Source organism: Hakea prostrata, chromosome 3 (genome assembly GCF_041222555.1).
Source record: "Hakea prostrata isolate BN-2017 chromosome 3, UWA_Hpros_2, whole genome shotgun sequence".
Lineage (NCBI taxonomy): Eukaryota > Viridiplantae > Streptophyta > Magnoliopsida > Proteales > Proteaceae > Hakea > Hakea prostrata.
Genome location: NC_142602.1, coordinates 13,924,360 through 13,944,107, shown reverse-complemented (window position 1 = coordinate 13,944,107; position 19,748 = coordinate 13,924,360). Strand labels below are relative to the sequence as shown.

General features: G+C 38.5%; 1 protein-coding gene across 2 annotated transcripts; it reads left to right on the top strand.

Annotated features, from left to right (window-relative positions):
- Positions 1–5,108: 5,108 nt before the first annotated feature.
- LOC149020975 (homeobox-leucine zipper protein ATHB-15-like) lies at positions 5,109–17,303 on the top strand. Of its 2 annotated transcripts, XM_089149228.1 has the most exons (20): positions 5,109–5,324; positions 5,434–5,572; positions 5,724–6,690; positions 6,786–6,945; positions 7,111–7,211; positions 7,320–7,410; positions 7,716–7,811; positions 7,895–8,008; positions 8,100–8,183; positions 8,304–8,459; positions 8,577–8,651; positions 8,947–9,053; positions 9,138–9,330; positions 10,044–10,229; positions 10,384–10,464; positions 12,084–12,218; positions 12,736–13,058; positions 13,196–13,301; positions 15,874–16,023; positions 16,404–17,303. In XM_089149228.1, the coding sequence occupies exons 3-20, from the start codon at positions 6,473–6,475 to the stop codon at positions 16,548–16,550; spliced, it is 2,523 nt and encodes an 840-aa protein (XP_089005354.1). In that variant the 5' UTR covers positions 5,109–5,324; positions 5,434–5,572; positions 5,724–6,472; the 3' UTR covers positions 16,551–17,303. The 2 variants fall into 2 exon arrangements, with proteins under 2 accessions (XP_089005354.1, XP_089005353.1); XM_089149227.1 differs by having other exon boundaries at positions 5,109–5,315; positions 5,434–6,690.
- Positions 17,304–19,748: the final 2,445 nt, after the last annotated feature.

Genomic DNA, 19,748 nt, shown 5'->3' with positions numbered 1-19,748 from the left:
CTCTCATGTCCCCTCACTGCTCCCAAGCCCCTTATTGGGCGTTCATAAGCCCAACCCTAACATTGCATGATTAACAGTGGACCACTGAATATTTGCACGAACTGGTTCCCGCTGTTGGATGAAACAAAGTCATGTCACCATTACGGGTCATTCGGCTTCAATACCCCTGCCGAAAGGGTAGTAGCATGTAACGGTACCTAACCCTGCAGTCTAGACCGCTTATGTATGTAAACCAACGACCATGATAGTGCTAGGGGCATCAAAGAAATGTGTCATATATCACAGTCCTCGATACTCGCACTAAACGCATCATTCCATATCATATAATCAATTATATACATCTAACATCATCCATAACATGTCACCATCAAATAATTATATTTAGCTATTGTTACAGTAGGTTATAATACTACATAAGTGTTCAAAGTGATAGGCAATTTATCATAACATATGTCAATCATATATGCAATCATAACCTTAACTGTCTTAGTGGAAATATCATGGGAAAGCGTATTAAGTATCTCAAATAGCCACTCTCACAGACCTCAAATGTCACCTGGTTTAGGGTCAAGAAGTTTCATTAAGGTTTGAGATCCTAATGGAGCAAAAACATTACTAACATAGCCACTATGACCTAGCCAATCGCTTGGGGCGGTTGGTTGGGTTAATCGACTACCCCCTTTTCGAGCAGAATTATGAGTCCAAAATTCAGACTTTTGATCACCCATCCTTGATATGATTTTGGGTCGATTCAAGTCCGAACTTCTTTCTTAGGACTCCATAGAGGTCACTAAGATTTCCAGATGAATGGGGGTAGGATATTAGTATATCTGACATAAAATTTAAATGTGATAATTTGTCCTCTAACAAATAAAATATTGAGTGAATTGATCGTAAATTACGGGATATTACTAGTTCTTTTCCTTCTAGGGTAGATACTAATCACAGGGAGAATGGAATTTCCACAATGAGTGCAAACCCCTCTATACACCAAATCACATAAGAGAAAGATCTAAAACCTATTTCATCTTATTCAACAAAATTAGCCCTTGATTCGAGATATAAGAATCCATCTTCAGGAGTGATTTAGTCGAGATCATTGAATGGGAAATGATTATAATCACTCAAACTCACCACTACAGAATTTTAGGGGGGGGGGGGGGGGGGGGGGGAGGAATTACTCTCTAACAATATAGAATTTATTTAAAATAAGAGAGTGTTTAACTAATCGCTAAAGATTTGAAAGTCAAAACAAGATCCAAACCTTCTTCGCAAATCGAGGGTTTTTCACCACCAACCACGTGTACACAGTCTCTACTCAATCCAAAATAGCATCCACGAATATAATATTGCGAAATTAGATTGTGGATGACTTTATAGAGGGCCTGGAGCAAAACATGTTTAAAACCCGCAACCAGACCGACCGGTCGCTTGGGGCGGTTGGTTGGGTCAATCAACCGCCTTAAGCAATCACCCCCTAATAATTTTTAGCACTTGGGTGTTTTGCTCTCCTGGTTTATTTCCAACACCAATTTAACTTAAACCAACATGTGGGAGACTCTTATATTGATCTATGACATCTTCAAACTTGACTTGTCTCATGCTAAAAATTCATCTCTCCAGTCCATTCGAGTTTCCACTATATCTTATTCGAGTTTCTAGTAAGGCAGGTTCTTCACCAGCAGTATTCAGATCCATGGGCTCAAGGTCTAGATCATTGTTTCAATCCAAATAGCCCACAACTTCTTCTGGCTGAAACTTTAGGTACTTGGACATGCAATACGAATTGTCTTATGCTAGAAATCCATATGCTCAGTCCATCCGGGTTTCCATTAGATCTTCTTCGGGTTCCCAGTAAGGCAAGTCATTCATTAGCAGTATCTGGATCCATGGGCTCAGGGTCTAGATAATGGGTTTCATTCCGGATAGCTCACAGCTTCTCCCGATTGAAACTTCGAGTACTTGGACCTACAATATGAATTTTGTCAGTTATTACAGTAGAGATAGAGATCTCAATTGAAATTTCGATCTCGATCATCCAGTCCGCGAAAGTGTGAAACACAAACTTTTCCAAAATGGACGGTCGAGATTGAAATTTGGGTCGAGATCACGATTGTTTGCTGTAGGTGTTGCGCATTAACTACGTAGCACCCTGGCAAAATCAGATTTCATGAGTCATTTAATTCGAACCATATATGTAAATGCTTTGCTTTATAGGTAGAATATGACTCTGTACATTATGATTATCCATGTATACCATGTAGTGATATGAATCATGTACATCCAACATTTTATTTAACAATCCTTAATCAGTTTGTGGGTACCAAATACAAACTACCAAATTTGCAATTGCTTAAGGTTATGTTAGTTGTGATTAACCACAATCTACTCTCACTCCTCAATTATAATGGTCAAGGACCATTGCGTTTACTTATCTTAATTCATATCTACATATAATTAGTGTAAAATGATAAGATAGTGGTAATATCATATTTGCATTCTATTATATTCGGACGGATTCAGATAATATCCTATCAGTTTTCGAACGGATTCAGTCGGATTCGGATGATAATCAGATAGTACTTCTCTTAAATAGTTCATTGTAAATGAACATGAATACAGATTGAATACAAATTTTAACTACCTGTTGACATCTTTACCATTTTATTTTCAATGACTAGATTTGAAATTTAATAATTTAACAAATTTGGTAGTTATATCGGTAGAAATTATAGAAAAATAGTCACACATCTCAAGTAAAAATAATAATTTTTTTTAAATAAGTAACTTAATCGGATAGATAATAATCGGAGGGAAAATGACATTACCATATTACATCCTATTAGTGTCGAATACTCCAAAACGAATGCGGAAGCAGATTTGGATTTTATCCATTTACACCTCGTATATAAAGCAAAACTAATAGTCATAACCCCATTATTATTATTATTTTTTTCCGTAAAAAAATTCCGAATTTCCTGATTTTATAATGTTTCTTATATTCCTATATTTAACTAAAAAGAATTGCAAAGCGTGCGAGTGAAAACCGCGCTGCCATCGATATTGGGTGTGCAACAGCTTTAAGACGAAATGCCAATCACTGGTCACCATCCAGCTCAGCAGAAGGCTATGTGGTCCCCACCTTTCATTTGTCCACCCAATGAAAGGAGAGCGTGCGTGGGGACCGATGATAGTACCAATTTAGAAAAGTTGTTTTTGCAGGACAAAGTTGTCTTTTTAGAATTTTCTTTGTTCACACTCTCCGTCATCTCAATTCCCCGTCCAATGAGAAGACAGAGAGACATGTTATGTGACTATGTCACGAGAGAGAGAGAAAAAGGTAGGACCGGACGGAGATACTGAGTTGTTGTTGTTGGTGTTTTTGTGTTGCGTTGACGACGGGATCTCGATTTCCTATGAGAATGTCTTTTTAGGCGCAAACTCTGACACTTCGAAAAGGACGCGTGGCATTTTTGTGGTGGGCCCATCTTTCTCTCTATCCCCCGCTGCTTTTTAATTTTCTTTCCATTTTTTTTTTTAAATACATTTCGCTTTTCCCTAGAAACAAGTGGGATGCACAGTGTGAAGCATGTTCTACCGAACTATGGATGGAGGACAGAAGAATAGATGTTACGCATGCGGGTCGGGTCACACATTGGTGGTCCCCTCTCTCTCTCTCTCACGTTCTCCGATATCTCACTTGGGAGTTGGGTAGCTGCGCCTGCACCTCGCGTATTTCACAAGCCAAGGCCCAAATGGGAGCTATTATCTAAGAATACCTCTACCACGTGTCCAAACTTTATTGGTCCGGCGTAACCTTTTCTTTTTTCCCCTATGAAGCGCGGACGGCGGAGCTTCTGGCAGATTCAGAGTTTTTTCTGCTAGGTCCGCTGCAACATCCGGTCGGTCATGAACTCGTGATCCGTTGATGAATGATGACTTCCGTCCTTTTCCACTGGAAGCCAGCCTTGATTAAAATTCCTCTCAAAAGTGGGCCCATTTCTTGGTGCCTACTCTGGGTACATGAATCATGGGCAAAGAAGGAATTACACATATTATATTTGTATTTGTATCGGTATCATGAGTATTACACATATAATGACCATTTTGACCCTGATATTCTTCCCCCGCCCCCAAAAATTATATTGTTTATTACGAAAGTATAAAATCTAGTATATTTTTGGCTAAAAAGCAAGTATTCAAAAAACACCAACACGTGGACACACAAACATCTGAGAGAAAATATGTATTAAGGATATCATCTTTCTCTTATCTTCATGATTTCAAATCTGTCCACTTGACGACTAACTCGAAAGAAAAATCTATCCACTCAGAAATATAATTTACTTGTAAATTCAACGTTTTTGTGGAAAATTACTAGTCATTAGAAATAGAAAATTAGCATGCGTAACTAATTGCGTTGAAATCAATGATCCACTTGATCCACCATTTTTTAACCTTTATAATCTTACCATCGTAAATTAAAATAATTTTTTTTTAAAAATAAATATTTAAAATTAGGTGTGGACTGTGTGGGCCCGTAATAGGGACCCTAGAGACGGGGACGGATTACCCAGGCCCACTACCGACCACTGGTATCCCAACCGAACCCACGTATGTATACATCCATGTAATACCTACGGCGTGGGAAACGTATAAAATATCTCTCAAATGTGAAGGGCGAGGCGATCATGACAAAAGGCTGATGTGTTATTTTAAAAAACTTTTATAAATAGCTTTGGTATTAGAAATCAAGGCGCATGCAAAAACTCTCATTATTCTGTCCTCTCTGAGCCATACCCTGTCCCACATGCCAATGCTTTCGTTTTTCTAAGTTTCGGATTTCAATATACTCTCATAAATTGCATCTAGCTCCCTACCCTAGACTCCCGAAACTTTTACTGATTTACCTACTTGCCCTTACCCACTCCCAGCCCTGATTCGTGACCTACCTGACGTCCTTTTGCGGATATTGTAAATGATTAAGGGCATGCTTGGTAATATAGAGCAAGTGTTTCAGCTATTCGGCGCCTTTAGTTAGTTTGATGGCATTTAATGCAATTATTAGATTTGCTTTCTTTGGTTGTTTGTCGATTCTAATGTCATTTTCGTCAGGTAAATGCCGTATATATAAATTTCTTCTCCATTTTCTTCACTGGAATGGAAAAAGAGAGCTTTAGCCGAAGCTCTGAACCAATGCTCGAATGCATCCGCAGCAGCCGCGGAAGACGGAAATCTTGATTTTCTCATTTCTTTCGTGTTAGGTTTTCTTTCATATCCGTTGATGCTTTCTTCTTCCAAAGGAGAAAAAAAAGGTCGGAAGAGTAAGCCATCACCATTGTTGAGATCTTGTTTAGCTTCACCGTTTTGCTCACTGGGATAAATATTTATGTTTGCCTAAGTAAATTTGTATTTCCTTTTCTTGGCTTTCAGAAGTCCTAAGATGTTTCAGAGGTTAGGAACGATCGGCTGAAATCAGCGGCGAGATCCTGAAAATGATGACAAAAGCTTCAGCCGCTCGAAGCACTTCGCTAATGCTCTGCAGATAGGAGGGAGAAAGTGGAACAGGAAGGTCTGAAACCTCTCGTACGAGTGACCTGTCATCGGAGTTGCTGTTCTTTCGTTTACTATTATTATTATTGTTATTTTCATTTTGCTTGGGGGAAGCGGAGGAGAATTTTGAGATGTTTCTGGTTCTGTTGCCTCTTCCCTGTTTGAAACAGTGAGCAGCAAACGCTTTACTTACGTTTAGGGAAATCGGAGGATCATGCGATTTAAACTGCTAACTCGCTTGTATCAGAGAGGGAAAGAACAAGGTTCAAATCTCGAGAAGCCTTTGGTGTGAACTTCTACTCTTTCCCCTTGTTTCTTTAGCTTTTATTCACGTAAGATTCGAATAACAAGGAAAAGAGGAGCAGATGGGAATGCATTAAGGTTTAAAGGAGAAAGAAAAGAATCTCACTTAAAACAGTTGGTGGATAGTATTATCTTCAAAGATGGATTTTTCTGAAAGAAACGATTGTCTGCTTGGCGTTTGAGGAGGGTTGTAGCTCCGATCTCGAAAGATCTCTCGTGTTCAACGCTGCTTCATAGTGAGGGAAGAAGGATAAAGACGTTTGAGCTTGGGAAACGGCGACCTGTTTCTTAATTATTTTCTTGGACCGTGTGTTTCGAGATAGTCGGAGACTCGGGGAAATTTTGAAGAAACATCGAATAGCGTGGTTAATTTCTCCCCAACCTCCGGGACGGATGCGTTTTACTACTGACCTGAAAATAGCAGGGTTATCTTGCTTGTGATGCCAGCGAGGATAAAGCAACCCAAATCAGCTTCCTGCTCACTGAGTGCTAGATTATTAAGAATCAGCTTTCGTTTGATCTTTTAGCTCTTTCCAGTTGAGCTTTGGATAAGCAGTTCGTATACGGGGAGAATTTTTTTGGGGGCATTCTGCTACCTGTGCTTCTCTTTCTTGAGATGATGATGGCCGTGACAACGTCTTGCAAGGAGAGTAAAGCTGGAATTGACAATGGGAAGTATGTTCGATACACTCCTGAGCAGGTGGAAGCGCTTGAAAGGTTCTATCATGAATGCCCGAAGCCCAGCTCACTTAGGCGGCAACAACTTATCAGAGAATGTCCAATCCTCTCCAACATTGAGCCAAAGCAGATAAAAGTCTGGTTCCAAAACCGAAGGTACTTTGCCGAAAAAAGATACGGAGTTGATGAATTATAATGTCTATTCGATGTGTAATTCTTATTTTGGTTGTGTTTTCTTTCCCCTTCTTCAGATGCAGAGAGAAGCAGCGGAAGGAGTCTTCACGCCTTCAAGCTGTTAATAGGAAGCTGACTGCAATGAACAAGCTTTTAATGGAGGAGAATGACAGGTTGCAGAAGCAGGTGTCACAGCTGGTGTATGAGAATGGCTATTTCCGCCAACACACTCAGAGTGTAATGGATAGAGGCCTTCTACTCTTCAATTTTTCTTTGGATTTTGAGTTCCTACGCTTAGATAATTTTTGCGCGGAAAAGTTGTATCTGTCGGAATTGTCGTCTTGGTTGGTGTCCCTGAATTGTTGTTTTTCGTTTGACCCTTTTTTGGATCTTTTCTTGCAGACGGCTCTTGCCACCACGGATACAAGTTGTGAATCCGTGGTGACCAGCGGTCAACACCATTTGACTCCTCAGCATCCTCCAAGAGATGCTAGCCCTGCTGGGTTAGTTGCAGCCATTTCAGAACGCTTGTTATGTTTTTTTCATAGGTCATTCTGCTATCTGAAGTGCTCGTTCTTTATTTAATGAGGTTATCCGTGCCTTTTTTTCAGACTTTTGTCCATTGCAGAGGAAACTTTAACAGAGTTTCTTTCGAAGGCCACTGGAACTGCTGTTGAGTGGGTCCAAATGCCTGGGATGAAGGTTACCCTTCTCTCTCTTCCCATTTTCTGTCAATGTGCTGGTTTTGTTTTTAATTAAGTGGAAAAACTTTGAAAATTAAGGGAAAAAAAAACCAGTTTCCGGTAATCTGAGTATCATCAAGAAACTTGTCAATTGTCTGTAGTTTTTTGACATTCATAATGCCATTTTTTATATTTCTCACTTCCTTTACATTTTAACAACTGGAAGCTACTGGATCCTCTAGTTCACTGTAGTTCCCTAAATTTCTTCTGTTCGATGATCATCTAACAATTTTGCCTGCACTTACTTTCCTTTGACCTGCACAGCCTGGTCCGGATTCCGTTGGAATCGTTGCTATTTGTCACGGTTGCACTGGAGTAGCTGCACGTGCATGTGGTCTGGTGGGTCTAGAGCCCACAAGGGTGAGTTTTCGCGTTAGCATGACATCTTCTGAACTTTATTGATTGTGCTTATGGGAAGGACTAAACCTATAAGTTCCTTCCAGGTTGCAGAAATCCTTAAAGATCGACCTTCATGGTTCCGAGATTGTCGAGCTGTGGATGTGCTAAATGTGCTGCCCACTGGAAATGGTGGAACCATTGAGCTGCTCTACATGCAGGTAGGTCGAATTTTTTTTAACTTGCAGTAATTAGTGGGAGTAAATTCACAGTTGCTTGACAACTTTTATCAATTTTGTTCACATTACGCAGCTCTATGCGCCAACAACATTGGCACCTGCTCGGGACTTCTGGTTGTTGCGCTATACTTCCGTATTAGAGGATGGTAGTCTTGTGGTATGTAACTCTTTGCATGCGATTCGTGATTGAATGAGATTTTGCCTGTTTACTTTTTGCTTCACTGCAACTGAATGTAGGTGTATTCTGATGGTGGCATTTGTTTAATGTAATGCTTAGGTATGTGAAAGATCGCTTAGCAACACTCAGGGTGGTCCAACCATGCCACCAGTGCAACACTTTGTGAGGGCAGAAATGCTGCCGAGTGGGTACCTCATAAGGCCTTGTGAAGGGGGTGGATCAATTATACATATTGTTGATCATATGGATTTGGAGGCATGTGAATTCATTTTATTATATATATATATATATATATCCTTTGGTTGAATTTGGCCATATATTGTCTGGAAAACTAGCCATTGATACTTAAAATGTCCTGATTCTCTTAAACAGCCATGGAGTGTACCGGAAGTGTTGCGCCCACTGTATGAATCATCAACAGTGCTTGCACAGAAGACAACAATGGCGGTATGACTATTTGTTATCATCTATGTGGACATGATTTTTTTTTCTGGGATTTGGTTAAATTTTGTCTTGGCAGCTTGACTTGTGAAAAATGTCTGTCAGTCTTTCAACTTATCTTGTCTTATTCAAGGTCCAGGATATGCATAGTTCTTAGATGTGTAAAAGGGAGAGGGGAGAAAAAGCAATGGCTTTCCCTCTATTTTGTAATACTGAGCTAGTAATTATGTGAAGGGGAGATAGGTATGGTGATTGTGGTTTTCAGCATTTAATCTGCCTTTGGTTTTGTTCTTGTAATCAGGCATTACGGCAGCTGAAGCAGATCGCCCAAGAAGTTTCCCAACCAACTGTGTCTGGCTGGGGCAGGCGACCTGCGGCCCTGCGAGCACTTAGCCAGAGGCTTAGCAGGTGTGCATATTTCGGAACTATGAGATCACCTTGTTCGGGCTGGTACTTTTATCTTTTGATATTGATTTCTTATGTATGCTGCAGGGGATTTAATGAAGCCCTTAACGGTTTTACTGATGAGGGATGGTCTTTGATGGGAAATGATGGCATGGATGATGTTACAGTCCTCGTGAATTCCTCTCCTGGCAAAATAATGGGTGTTAATCTTTCCTTTGCAAATGGATTTCCACCTGTCAGCACTGCTGTTCTGTGTGCCAAGGCATCTATGCTTCTACAGGTCAGGATACTGAACTTACAGCATTTGGCTCAAGCATTGTCACCAAATTACTAGGAAAAACATTATGCAGGTGTATATAATTCTTTATCATTTAAAGGTAACTCTAAGTTTTTGATACATCTTTTCAAATAGATATGTTATATGGAGAGACGTACCATTACCTTCAGCCATAATATTTATCTTCACCTTCAAATTTTATTAGTCACTCAAACTAACATATACTTTGTAGACATTTTGAGAGGACTTCCATTGACACTTGGGAATTTAATATTTTGGCTTTTCATACTTCATATTTTTAGCATAAAGTATCACACGTTAATCTTTTAGCCATGCAGCTGCTGTAGAGCAAAATTGAGAGTACACCTGACAAAACCAGTCATTACAACCATATCTTGAATTTGGTTGTCTGTCTTCAATTTAACACAGACAACTGGAATATTTCAGTATTGTATGCCAATCTGATGTTGCATTTTCATTTCCTGATTGCCTAATTTAGCCAAAATCTTTTTGTCTAAGCTACTTTGGGAACTCTCTGGATTGACATCATTGTATCCATTTTAGTAGTACTGAAGCTAGGACCTTCGGGTGATATCTACGTTAACTTGTCTTTATTTTTTACTTATTCTTCTGTGATTTCATCCTCATTGACATCTTTTGTACTTTAGACCTTCATTTGTCTTGCTTATTCTTCTGTGTTTTCATCCTCATTGTAGAATGTGCCTCCAGCAATACTTCTAAGGTTCCTTCGGGAGCATCGCTCAGAGTGGGCAGACAACAGCATTGATGCTTACTCAGCTGCGGCTGTTAAAGCTACTCCCTGTAGCTTACCAGGGTCTAGAATGGGATGTTTTGGTGGTCAGGTTATACTTCCGCTGGCTCATACAATTGAGCATGAAGAGGCAAGTAATTTGCTTTGGTGCAACAATTCCCATTTTCATGCAATATCTTGCAAAGAATGAGTTTTATAATTCATTTTCTCTGACTTATTACATGTTTTTAGCTCTTGCTTGCATTCTGATTGCTTATACATGCTAAAAATGCTGTATGGAACAGTTCTTAGAGGTCATTAAGCTGGAAAACATGGGCAGTGGTCAGGATGACACAATTTTACCTAGGGACCTATTTATCTTGCAAGTAAGTTCTCTCTCTTTTTCTCTGCTCATTGTGTACTTCTTAATTGAATTTCCATGTTTCAGCTCAATGGCTTGTCCTTCTGTTTATCTTTCTGGGTGGAATTTATTTTGGCTGACTTACAGAAAATTGTTGCCGTATTAAAAAAAAATTCTTTTAAGGGCCCAGTGAGTCAGTAAATAGAAAAGGAGAGGGTAGGGCACACTGGTGGCTTTCCTGGAAATAGTGGCTGTGCTTGATGGAGAAGGCGGGAAAGGGAGCCCCACCCCCCGCGGTCTGAAAAGACAGACTCAGAATGAGCAGAGTGCCAGTGTTCCTAGGCTTTACCCAAAGAAGAATGTGACATTTATTCTATTTCAACCTGCTTTCCCATGCAGGCAAGAAGAGCTAAATTTCAAGCTTTTTATTAAAGAAGTCCAACAGTTTTCTGGTTCTCTTTGTATAGTACTGGTTCAATACAAAGTTAGTGATGAGACTGATGTTGACTGGGGTAGTCACGGAATAAAAATTTGGCCGAGCTGATTGTCTCCTTATTTGAATGATTCTAGATATGCTTCTTAAGCATTTAATGCAGAAATCCAGTCAGTGCCAGCTTCAAAGCCTGCAGTGTAGTTGAGCTTATTCTCTTGGCAAATCCTTTTTTTATTTAATTAATGTTCCTCCAGTGAATCAAAGACTATTAAACAGTATGGCATATTCATAGCCTTGCGGTGATGGATGCCGTTTTTTCGCATTTCGGGATTGTTTTGGGCATTTTAATTGTTTTCAATTGCATTTTCATAATTTTATGTTTTTTCGTTTTAGGGTTTCTTGGCACTATAAAATCGTGTTTTGTGCATCTTTATTAAGGCAGTTGAATATTGTTGTTTCTAAAGAAACGTTTGAGAGATAAGAGTTCTCCATTATCAATCCATCCATCTGTTTGGCCTTGATTCTTTGTCATTTCAGAATCTGCAAATACAAGGACAAATCCTTTTCCCTAACTATTTGGGCTATATATGACATATTACCAAGTTTGCTGATGTGATAATCTCACTCTGGTGTCTGAAAATCCTTGCTTTAACAATTAGGATCTGTGAAGCATAAGAAGAGAAGAAAGAATAGAATGGGGACGTAAGTGAGAAAGATCACAAAATGGAAAGAGAATAAAATCCTAGGCTACAAAAGAATTATCCCCCTACCATGGTCTGTTCTACAATTTATGACATGCTTGACTAATGAATATTAGGCTATGTTTTAAAGCCAAAAAATGAATAAATATAGAAGACAAAAACTATGATGACCAAAAGAAAAATGTATTATGTATATTTCTCTCTCCTCTCTCTCTCTCACACACACAAATTCAAAGTTGGTTTTAATAATTTCATTAATCTTCTTGGCTACCTAACATAGACTTGCGAGAAATCTACTAAGAGTATTAGTTTAATTATAAGGAAAGTAAACAAAACAGAAATTAGGGATCGTCCAGTTTGGATGGGAACGTTGCATTTTTTTCTTTGACTAGACAGAACATCCTTTGTTGCTAGTTGCACATTTTGTGCTTTTGGCTTCTCCTTTACTTTAGTGAGTGGCAGCTTCAGCATTGTTTATGCTTATTGACTTTTTCGTTACTGTTTTCTCAGCTCTGTAGTGGTGTGGATGAGAAGGCTGTAGGCACCTGTGCTGAGCTTATTTTCGCTTCAATTGATGCTTCTTTTGCTGATGATGCACCTCTTTTACCTTCTGGTTTCCGCATTATCCCCCTTGACTCTGGTGTGGTAAGTACTTTGACTAACTTTTTGATATAATTTTTTTTGTACTTCGATTGCTACCACTGCTACCATCAATGCTTCTGCCTCTTTTTCAGCTTAGTGGATCCTTTTTTCTCCAATCATATCTAGTCAGAGCATACTTGTTAGTTGTTACTAGTCTCATGCTATGCATGTCTGACCTCACAACCACATCATAGGTTACTGGCAGAATGCATTGTGTTCTAAATAATAAAACATGTGCAATAGGAAAGTAATACAATAGAAATTAGTTCCCTTGGAAAACCACTTAGTTTTGCAGCTTATGATTGATATTTTCTTTTGATAAGTAGTTAGAAATTGACATTTTTCTTGTAGCAGTTTAAATTTCCAACCCAAAAAAATTTGAGGAGCTGCTTTCAAATTTCAAAGCGCCATCTCTTATTCACTTAAAACATTTGTGAAGAAAAAACAAAGTGCAATGGAGTGAAAAATCCCCATCTCCAACTTTCTTCTTTCTAATTGGCTTACCTTGAACACCATGTAGGATGCTGCAAGTCCAAATCGTACACTGGACCTTGCTTCTGCTCTTGAGGTGGGACCCACTGGGAGTAGAGCATCTGGTGACTATTCTGGTAGTTGTGCTTCTAGATCTGTGATGACTATAGCATTTCAGTTTGCATTTGAGAGTCACCTACAAGAAAATGTAGCATCCATGGCTCGCCAATATGTTCGGAGCATTATATCATCTGTTCAAAGGGTTGCACTGGCGCTCTCCCCTTCTCGTCTCAGTTCTCATGGTTGTCTCCGGCCACAGCCTGGTTCTCCTGAAGAACATACACTAGCTCGGTGGATCTGCCACAGCTATAGGTATTGCACTTCTCTTTGTTTTGAGGTCATGCAGTAGGTTTGGTATGGTTAACTTTTTTATCCTGGTCTGAAGCAAGATTATACAATTTGGGAAGTATGACCTATTCAGTTTTGAAACTTTCTTACTTTTTTGGCAGGTGTTATTTAGGAGTGGAGCTACTCAAACCTAGTGGTGAAGGAAGTGAATATATTCTGAAAACCCTTTGGCATCACCCTGATGCAATTATTTGCTGCTCACTGAAGGTGCTGCCATAATATATTTACTTCATTTATCTTATGTGAATTAATAATGCGTCATTTGCTAAATACTTAATGTGTCAATGATGTTGTGCTCAAATGGAAATGATGCAGAATCCAAAACTACAGTACCAGAGAAGGAAAAAGGGAAGACTGGAATCCTATTCCTAGTCTGAATCTTACTCGTAGTTTTATTTAGATTTCTGTTTTTGAGGTTCTTTTCCTGCTTTTCAATGGGTTTATTTGTCTAGCTCAGGTTGGCGTGGGACTCTTAGAAGTCCAGTCCTCTTCTTATCGTGTGTAAGTGGAGAGTTATTAAAAATTTGGGTCCATTATTGCATTCTAAGTCTGTGCTCTCTTTTCCAACTCATACTTCTCCTGCCCCTGATTGATCCTCGTCAAGCACCCAACTCGAAATATCAATATATCAAGGTTTGGATGTGATACGGGGATGGAACCTGTCAGTACTGGCAAGGGAATTAATGCTATTTCCATTTCTTTACATCCCATCAAACCCTAACTTATGAAATAAAGCTCTTTTTCGGACTATTGTGTCCTGTGGAGTGGTTGTTTAGTGGAATTCTGAGTGCTGCTGCTGGAGCCTTGTCTTTTTCCTCCCTTTCTTTTTTATGTATCTCTTTCTATCATCCAATCAAGCTACAGTTAATTTTTTTTTTCTTTTCTAAACTCTATGATATAGTGTTTTACCTGAAACTATAGTTTCAGATTTCCTCCATCCTTTTTTCATGATTTTTATATGGTTATTGATTGGTTCTGGCCATACCTGCAGTTTCTCTTTTATATCTAAAATTTCTAGCTTCCACAAATTTCTTGTTTTCCCTTGTTTATGTCAAGCTCCAATTGGGCTTGAGAATTGTAATTTGAACCACCACTTCATTTCTGTTTTGAGCTCAAGAAATCCTTTCAATCCTGCAACTTGAACAATCAAGTTCTGCTTTGCTTATCCTTTCAATTAGCAGCCATGCATGGACCCTCACCATCATGATGGGCCTCAATTGGCCCACTCAAAAGTGCACCAATAACTGGCCAAATATTGTTGGTCCAGGCTGGCTGGATAGGCCAGTCATGGATTGCTGGCATGGCTGGTTTTTTCTCCTCTTTGAAGTCCTTTAATTTGCATCCAAAGATTTTGGTCATTCTATTACAACATTTTAGCACGGTTCAAGATCTCGCCCCTTCCAAAAACCGAGATCTCGATTGAGTTGGGGAGATCTCGGTCAAGATATTGTCTTTATTCTTTAGCCAACTTGATGGCCCATCTTGGTGGGTTTTAGGGTCTAGATTGGGCTCAAACTTCGAATTTAGTCTAATTTAGGCCTTCTGAATATACTGGTGGCCTTGGATTTGTGAGAAAACAACCCTATGTATAAGTTCTAAGTTGATCCTAAGTGTAATATAGAACCTTTAAGACATTAATAAAAAGCAAGTGTATCAAGTACATCAAATAACTTAAATGTTATCAAAATTCTTTCCATACGAGTATCACAATCTCGGCTCTTGAGAATAGAATAATAAAATTATACTACCATTAGAAGTTCTATATAAATCTTAAGTTCATAAGACCAAGCATAGAACGATTGATCCTTTGGTGTTGTAGATGTGGTAAGAGTAGTTGCAAGTGAAAATCCAACTGAAATCATCAAAATATCCGGCAAAAATTGAGAGTTTTAGCGAGATCTCGAATGAGATGTGTGAATCTTGCCCTTTATCTCGTCTCGCCTTCTTAAAAGAGCCAGATATGAGATCTCAAACCAGGCATTTTAGACCAAAGAAATATCTATACCATATCAAAAATTTCAAAGTAATATTTACATCTGGTTCACTTTTTGCATCTTTTTTTTTCTTGGTTTGTTGTTGAGGTACTCGAACACAACTTCGTCACAGGCTTAAGGTCTGTTCTGTTGAACAGATGTGGAGTTTTATGCTATTCATTTCACTGCTGGTCTGTGATGTCAAGGTGGTGCACTGGTTCCTGATGGACGGTTGCCATGTGAGAGTCCCGGGCAAGGTCTAACTAGACAATTCATGTAATAGCTAAGTTACCGAACAGCCGTTTTGGCTAATTAACAATAAACTACTACAAATACTGAGAACTAGATTCTTTTGTCTGTGCTGCTGTATAATCATCATATCTGATGTTGAGTTTTATTTATAATAGGGGAATGGAAAATTAATATACATTAGATGCTTTTACATTATTCTTAATCGGTTTGTTATATAATTTTGCTTTATCCATGTGTTACTATGACAACTGTGCTATTTTGGAGTATCAAAATAGAACAGAAGGGACAATGGTGGAGTTGGAGAGTTTGACTACTTGGAATGTGTCTGTTTTTATATGGCATGATAAGAACAGTGTAAAAATAAATCTGGAGAAGCATCCCTGAGATGTTACATTTCTGTACTGATGCAAAGTTCTTTAGCACCAGCCTTTATTTTTTTTCTTCTGTTTGTCCATTGTGATTTTGAACTTTAATGATTGATCATGGGTTATGCAGTTTTATCTGGTTTTCCTGTTATCAGAGGGATTATAACCTATCTTGTATGATATTTGCAGGCGTTACCAGTTTTCACTTTTGCAAATCAAGCAGGTCTCGACATGCTTGAGACAACCTTGGTTGCCCTTCATGACATAACTCTGGAAAAGATATTTGATGATCATGGGCGTAAAACACTGTGCTCAGAGTTTCCGCAGATAATGCAGCAGGTTCAGCTCTGATCCTTTGATAAATTATACCTGATCTGAAAAAAGGGGTGGGTGGGTTTGGGGGATGCCACAGTTTTATGTTCTAAAAAATCGAATTGGGTACTTAAGTTAAAAAGAAAAATAAATACATGCTTGCAGTTAGCAGTGGCTACATTGCTGTGAGACATTAAGTTTAAGTATTACCACATAAAGCATTACATGCAAATGAGTCGTTTGGTTAGGATTTACTTAGTTTTACAACTAAGGGTAATAGAATAGGGTTTTTTGCATTGCAAAGCAGAGTTGCATATCATAGAACCTCATCAGGAGTGGCCTACATGTTTTTTCTGAATCTCTCTTGAACTTTTCATTCATTGGTTGTCGCTTGTGTTTTGTGGCAGGGTTTTGCATGCCTTAAAGGTGGTATCTGTTTGTCTAGCATGGGGAGGCCAGTCTCTTATGAGAGAGCCGTTGCTTGGAAGGTGTTGAATGAGGAAGAAAATGCTCACTGTGTTTGTTTCCTGTTCGTCAATTGGTCTTTTGTTTGAAATTCCATATCTGATTAGGTTGCTATGTAGTGCAAAAGAGAACCCCGGATTTACTCAACTCTTGTAAGAGCTTAATTTGTGAACCTGACGCTGGCTGTCTTTTAGGGTTTGTCTTGATGTTTCAAGGGTCTCTATACCTATTGTTGGCGGATTTCATCTTCCAAACACCATGGTACCTTTATTTCCATTTACCTGTTGCAGCTTTTTGTTTTCCAAGCAGGTTTCAATATATTTTCTGGAATTTGCCTTGACATGGAAATTAGAGCATTTTTTGAATGCAAAGGAAAAGGGAAAAACAAGAAACACAAACACTACAAGGGTTGACCTCTCACCACTCATACTGATGAGCCTGTGTGGTGAGTTGAAGTATGTAATGATTCAGATTGATAAGCCAAACTATAAATCATGAGCCATCGAACTCGAATGGAGTTGAGCTATTGCTTTTCCTTGAGTTCACTCATTGCCTCTACGAGCTTTAGCTTTTATTGAGCTGTCCTGAATCATTGAACCAGAAGAGAAGAAAACTAGAGTCCAAAACATAATCATGATCTAGTAGTCTACATACCCTATCCCTTTAGAGCCATGTTTCGATATCCATGATAGCAGTAACGTTCATGTCAGTTTATTCTTGTCCTTTCTTTCCATGTACTTGAGTAAACTTCGTCCGTTTATTGCCTATCAGGTTTTGCATTGGACCCTTCGAGTCCTTGGAGAGAGTTTAGATCAGCATACTCAACCATTAAGTAGGGTTGTACACCCAATGGAAATTAATGTTGAAATTTTTAATATAATTAATAAATTAAATGTTCAAGGGCAAATCTGTAAAATCACTTTTAGGGTAGTTACAAAATATAGGATATATATATTTGTAACCATCAGATTATTTGAAAGTAAGTGTGATTTATTCCTATGAGATTTTTTCTAGAAAAGAGGTGACTCCATCTCTCTCCTAGAATTGCAAGCTTGGAGTTTATTCGGTTCCTCGCTTTAGATCTTTATTCCATTATTTCACGGCATTTGGGTTGTGAAAATTATTCATTTTTCTAATGATTGTGGAATCACCCCGGTAGAACTTTGGTGGTGGAACGAGAACGTGGATTCAGATTTATTTCCGCTATATATACTTCATATTTGGGAAAATGAATCCAAATAAGGATCTTTTCCCTATCAATTATGGAATTGGAAATATAATAGAGTATTACCAACAACTAGATCATGGAATTAGGGTCTCATTCAGCCATATTAGTTCAACAATCATTGAGCTCTTTGGTCTGGCTTTCGAGGCTTATCTACAGATGAGCTTTATCATATAGCTTAGAGTGATATTTACAAATTTGGTCTTCATTTAAGAGATAATCAAGACTAAGATATGATTCAGTAATACTCCACAAGGTAGAAAGGTGATTCAACTAAGCAATTCAATATTTTGACTAATGTTTGAGCTCCCCATGTCATTCAGTTTATTTATCTTCTAGTGAAGAACTGAGCTATTCTTTTGCCATCAAAATGACAGAAAGAAATTACTCAGACATTTCTATTGGTTATCTAGAACGTGCTTTGTCCTATCGGATTTACCTTTATATTGCCTACGCACAAAAAACCAAAGAGGAAAAAAGTAAAAGAACTCAAAAACCCATCAGTTGTCTCTGCTTCTGTTGGCTAGATTTTGGATTAATCGTAGGTGGGTTAAGAGTTAGGACCAAAGAGGTTATCTGTGCAGAGAATGGATTCAAGAATTGGATTTGGCTGATCTCATTTGTTCAATTATTTTTCTAAAATCTAGTGTTAGGGCATTCTAGCTAGGGCTTCAACTTTGGGATCCCTAGGATTGGTCCCTCAAATTCTAAAAACCCAACAATCCCTTCCAATAAAAATAATTCAATCAAATCAGTGGACTCAACCTTTCTCAATTTTAGGAATAATGACAGTAGCAATAATTGTCTTGAGAGTCTTGTCATCAAAACCCAGAAATACAGTTAGTTGAAAGTATTCAACGACAACGATCCCTGATTCTATAATCCAAATGGAAATCAACCCAATGAGACGAAGATGCTTTTGCTTTAATCCGAAGATTGAAGAAAAGCAGGGACATTGTCAGACAGAATTAATGGAGGTTTAAGTCATTCCTCATGTGAATGAAATTTCCAAATATGACCTGTCATGAAAGTCTGTAATTTCCCATCTGTGTTTCTGGTTTAGGTTCTAATTTGCAAATGAGCAGTAGCAGCACTAGATGATTTTGAACTCACTTGAAAATTAAGGAACCTTAGAGTCAATTCTATTTCTGTAAATCTATAGGGGGTAAAGACTAACATTTTGGGATTCCCTGCCCAATTAAAGAATCCTGGACCCATGCCAGCCATGGGCACAAGTCTCTTTCTGGGTAAGCTTTTTATCTAAGCTTTATTCTGTATGATAGATGACATCAAAGAAATGATTCTGGATCTAACTGTATAAGCCTTCTGTCACATTCTTCCCAAGCCCCACATTCTTTGGACGATTTGGATTAATTCTCTAAAGGGCTTATTACCATAGTTTATCATCCCAATTTGATATGGATAATAACTCCACTGCATAATATGACAAAGAAGAAAAGAGTCATTCTTTTCCACATATTTCCACTCCCACCAACCGAGATTCATTCTGTTACTCATTTAAATCAAAAAGGCACTTCACGATGAGCACACAAGGAGTGGTGGGTCACGGGATTCTATAGTTTTGTTGCTTGGCCTGATCTGGTTGGAAAGTGTCCCCATCTCACAACTTTCCTCCTTTTTGACTTTACCGCACATTAAGTGCTTAAGCATGCATTCTGAATAAGATAAGACTTCCATTAAGCTAGGTGAAAACCGTGTTGGACTTTGAGAAGTATATAGAATACGATGTCAAGGATTTGTATGGCTAGTTTTGCAGAGAGTTATGCCAAATATTCCTATCAGACGTTTGTGTTTGAGAAAAATTCCACCAGAGAAGATTTTAGCTCCTATGTTCTGGCATGGAAAGGGAAATTGTTGGGTTTCAGTTGAAAATAATGATCTCACCTGTAATGTGAGTAGCATGATTTGAAGGGAGTTTCTAGAATTTCCCCCCATAATGACTATTTTTGAACAAGGGAGTTTCTAGAATTTCCAACAAAACAGTGCTAGGTTGTCTCCCTGATACTCTCATATGAGTATCATATCAGGAGGACTATGAATA

Coding starts and splice junctions, on each gene's coding strand:
- LOC149020975 (XM_089149227.1), top strand. CDS start 6,473: ATGATGATGGCCGTGACAACGTCTTGCAAGGAGAGTAAAGCTGGAATT. Junction 10,230..10,383: donor ATACAATTGAGCATGAAGAG/GCAAGTAATTTG, acceptor TGTATGGAACAG/TTCTTAGAGGTCATTAAGCT. Junction 12,219..12,735: donor TCCCCCTTGACTCTGGTGTG/GTAAGTACTTTG, acceptor AACACCATGTAG/GATGCTGCAAGTCCAAATCG.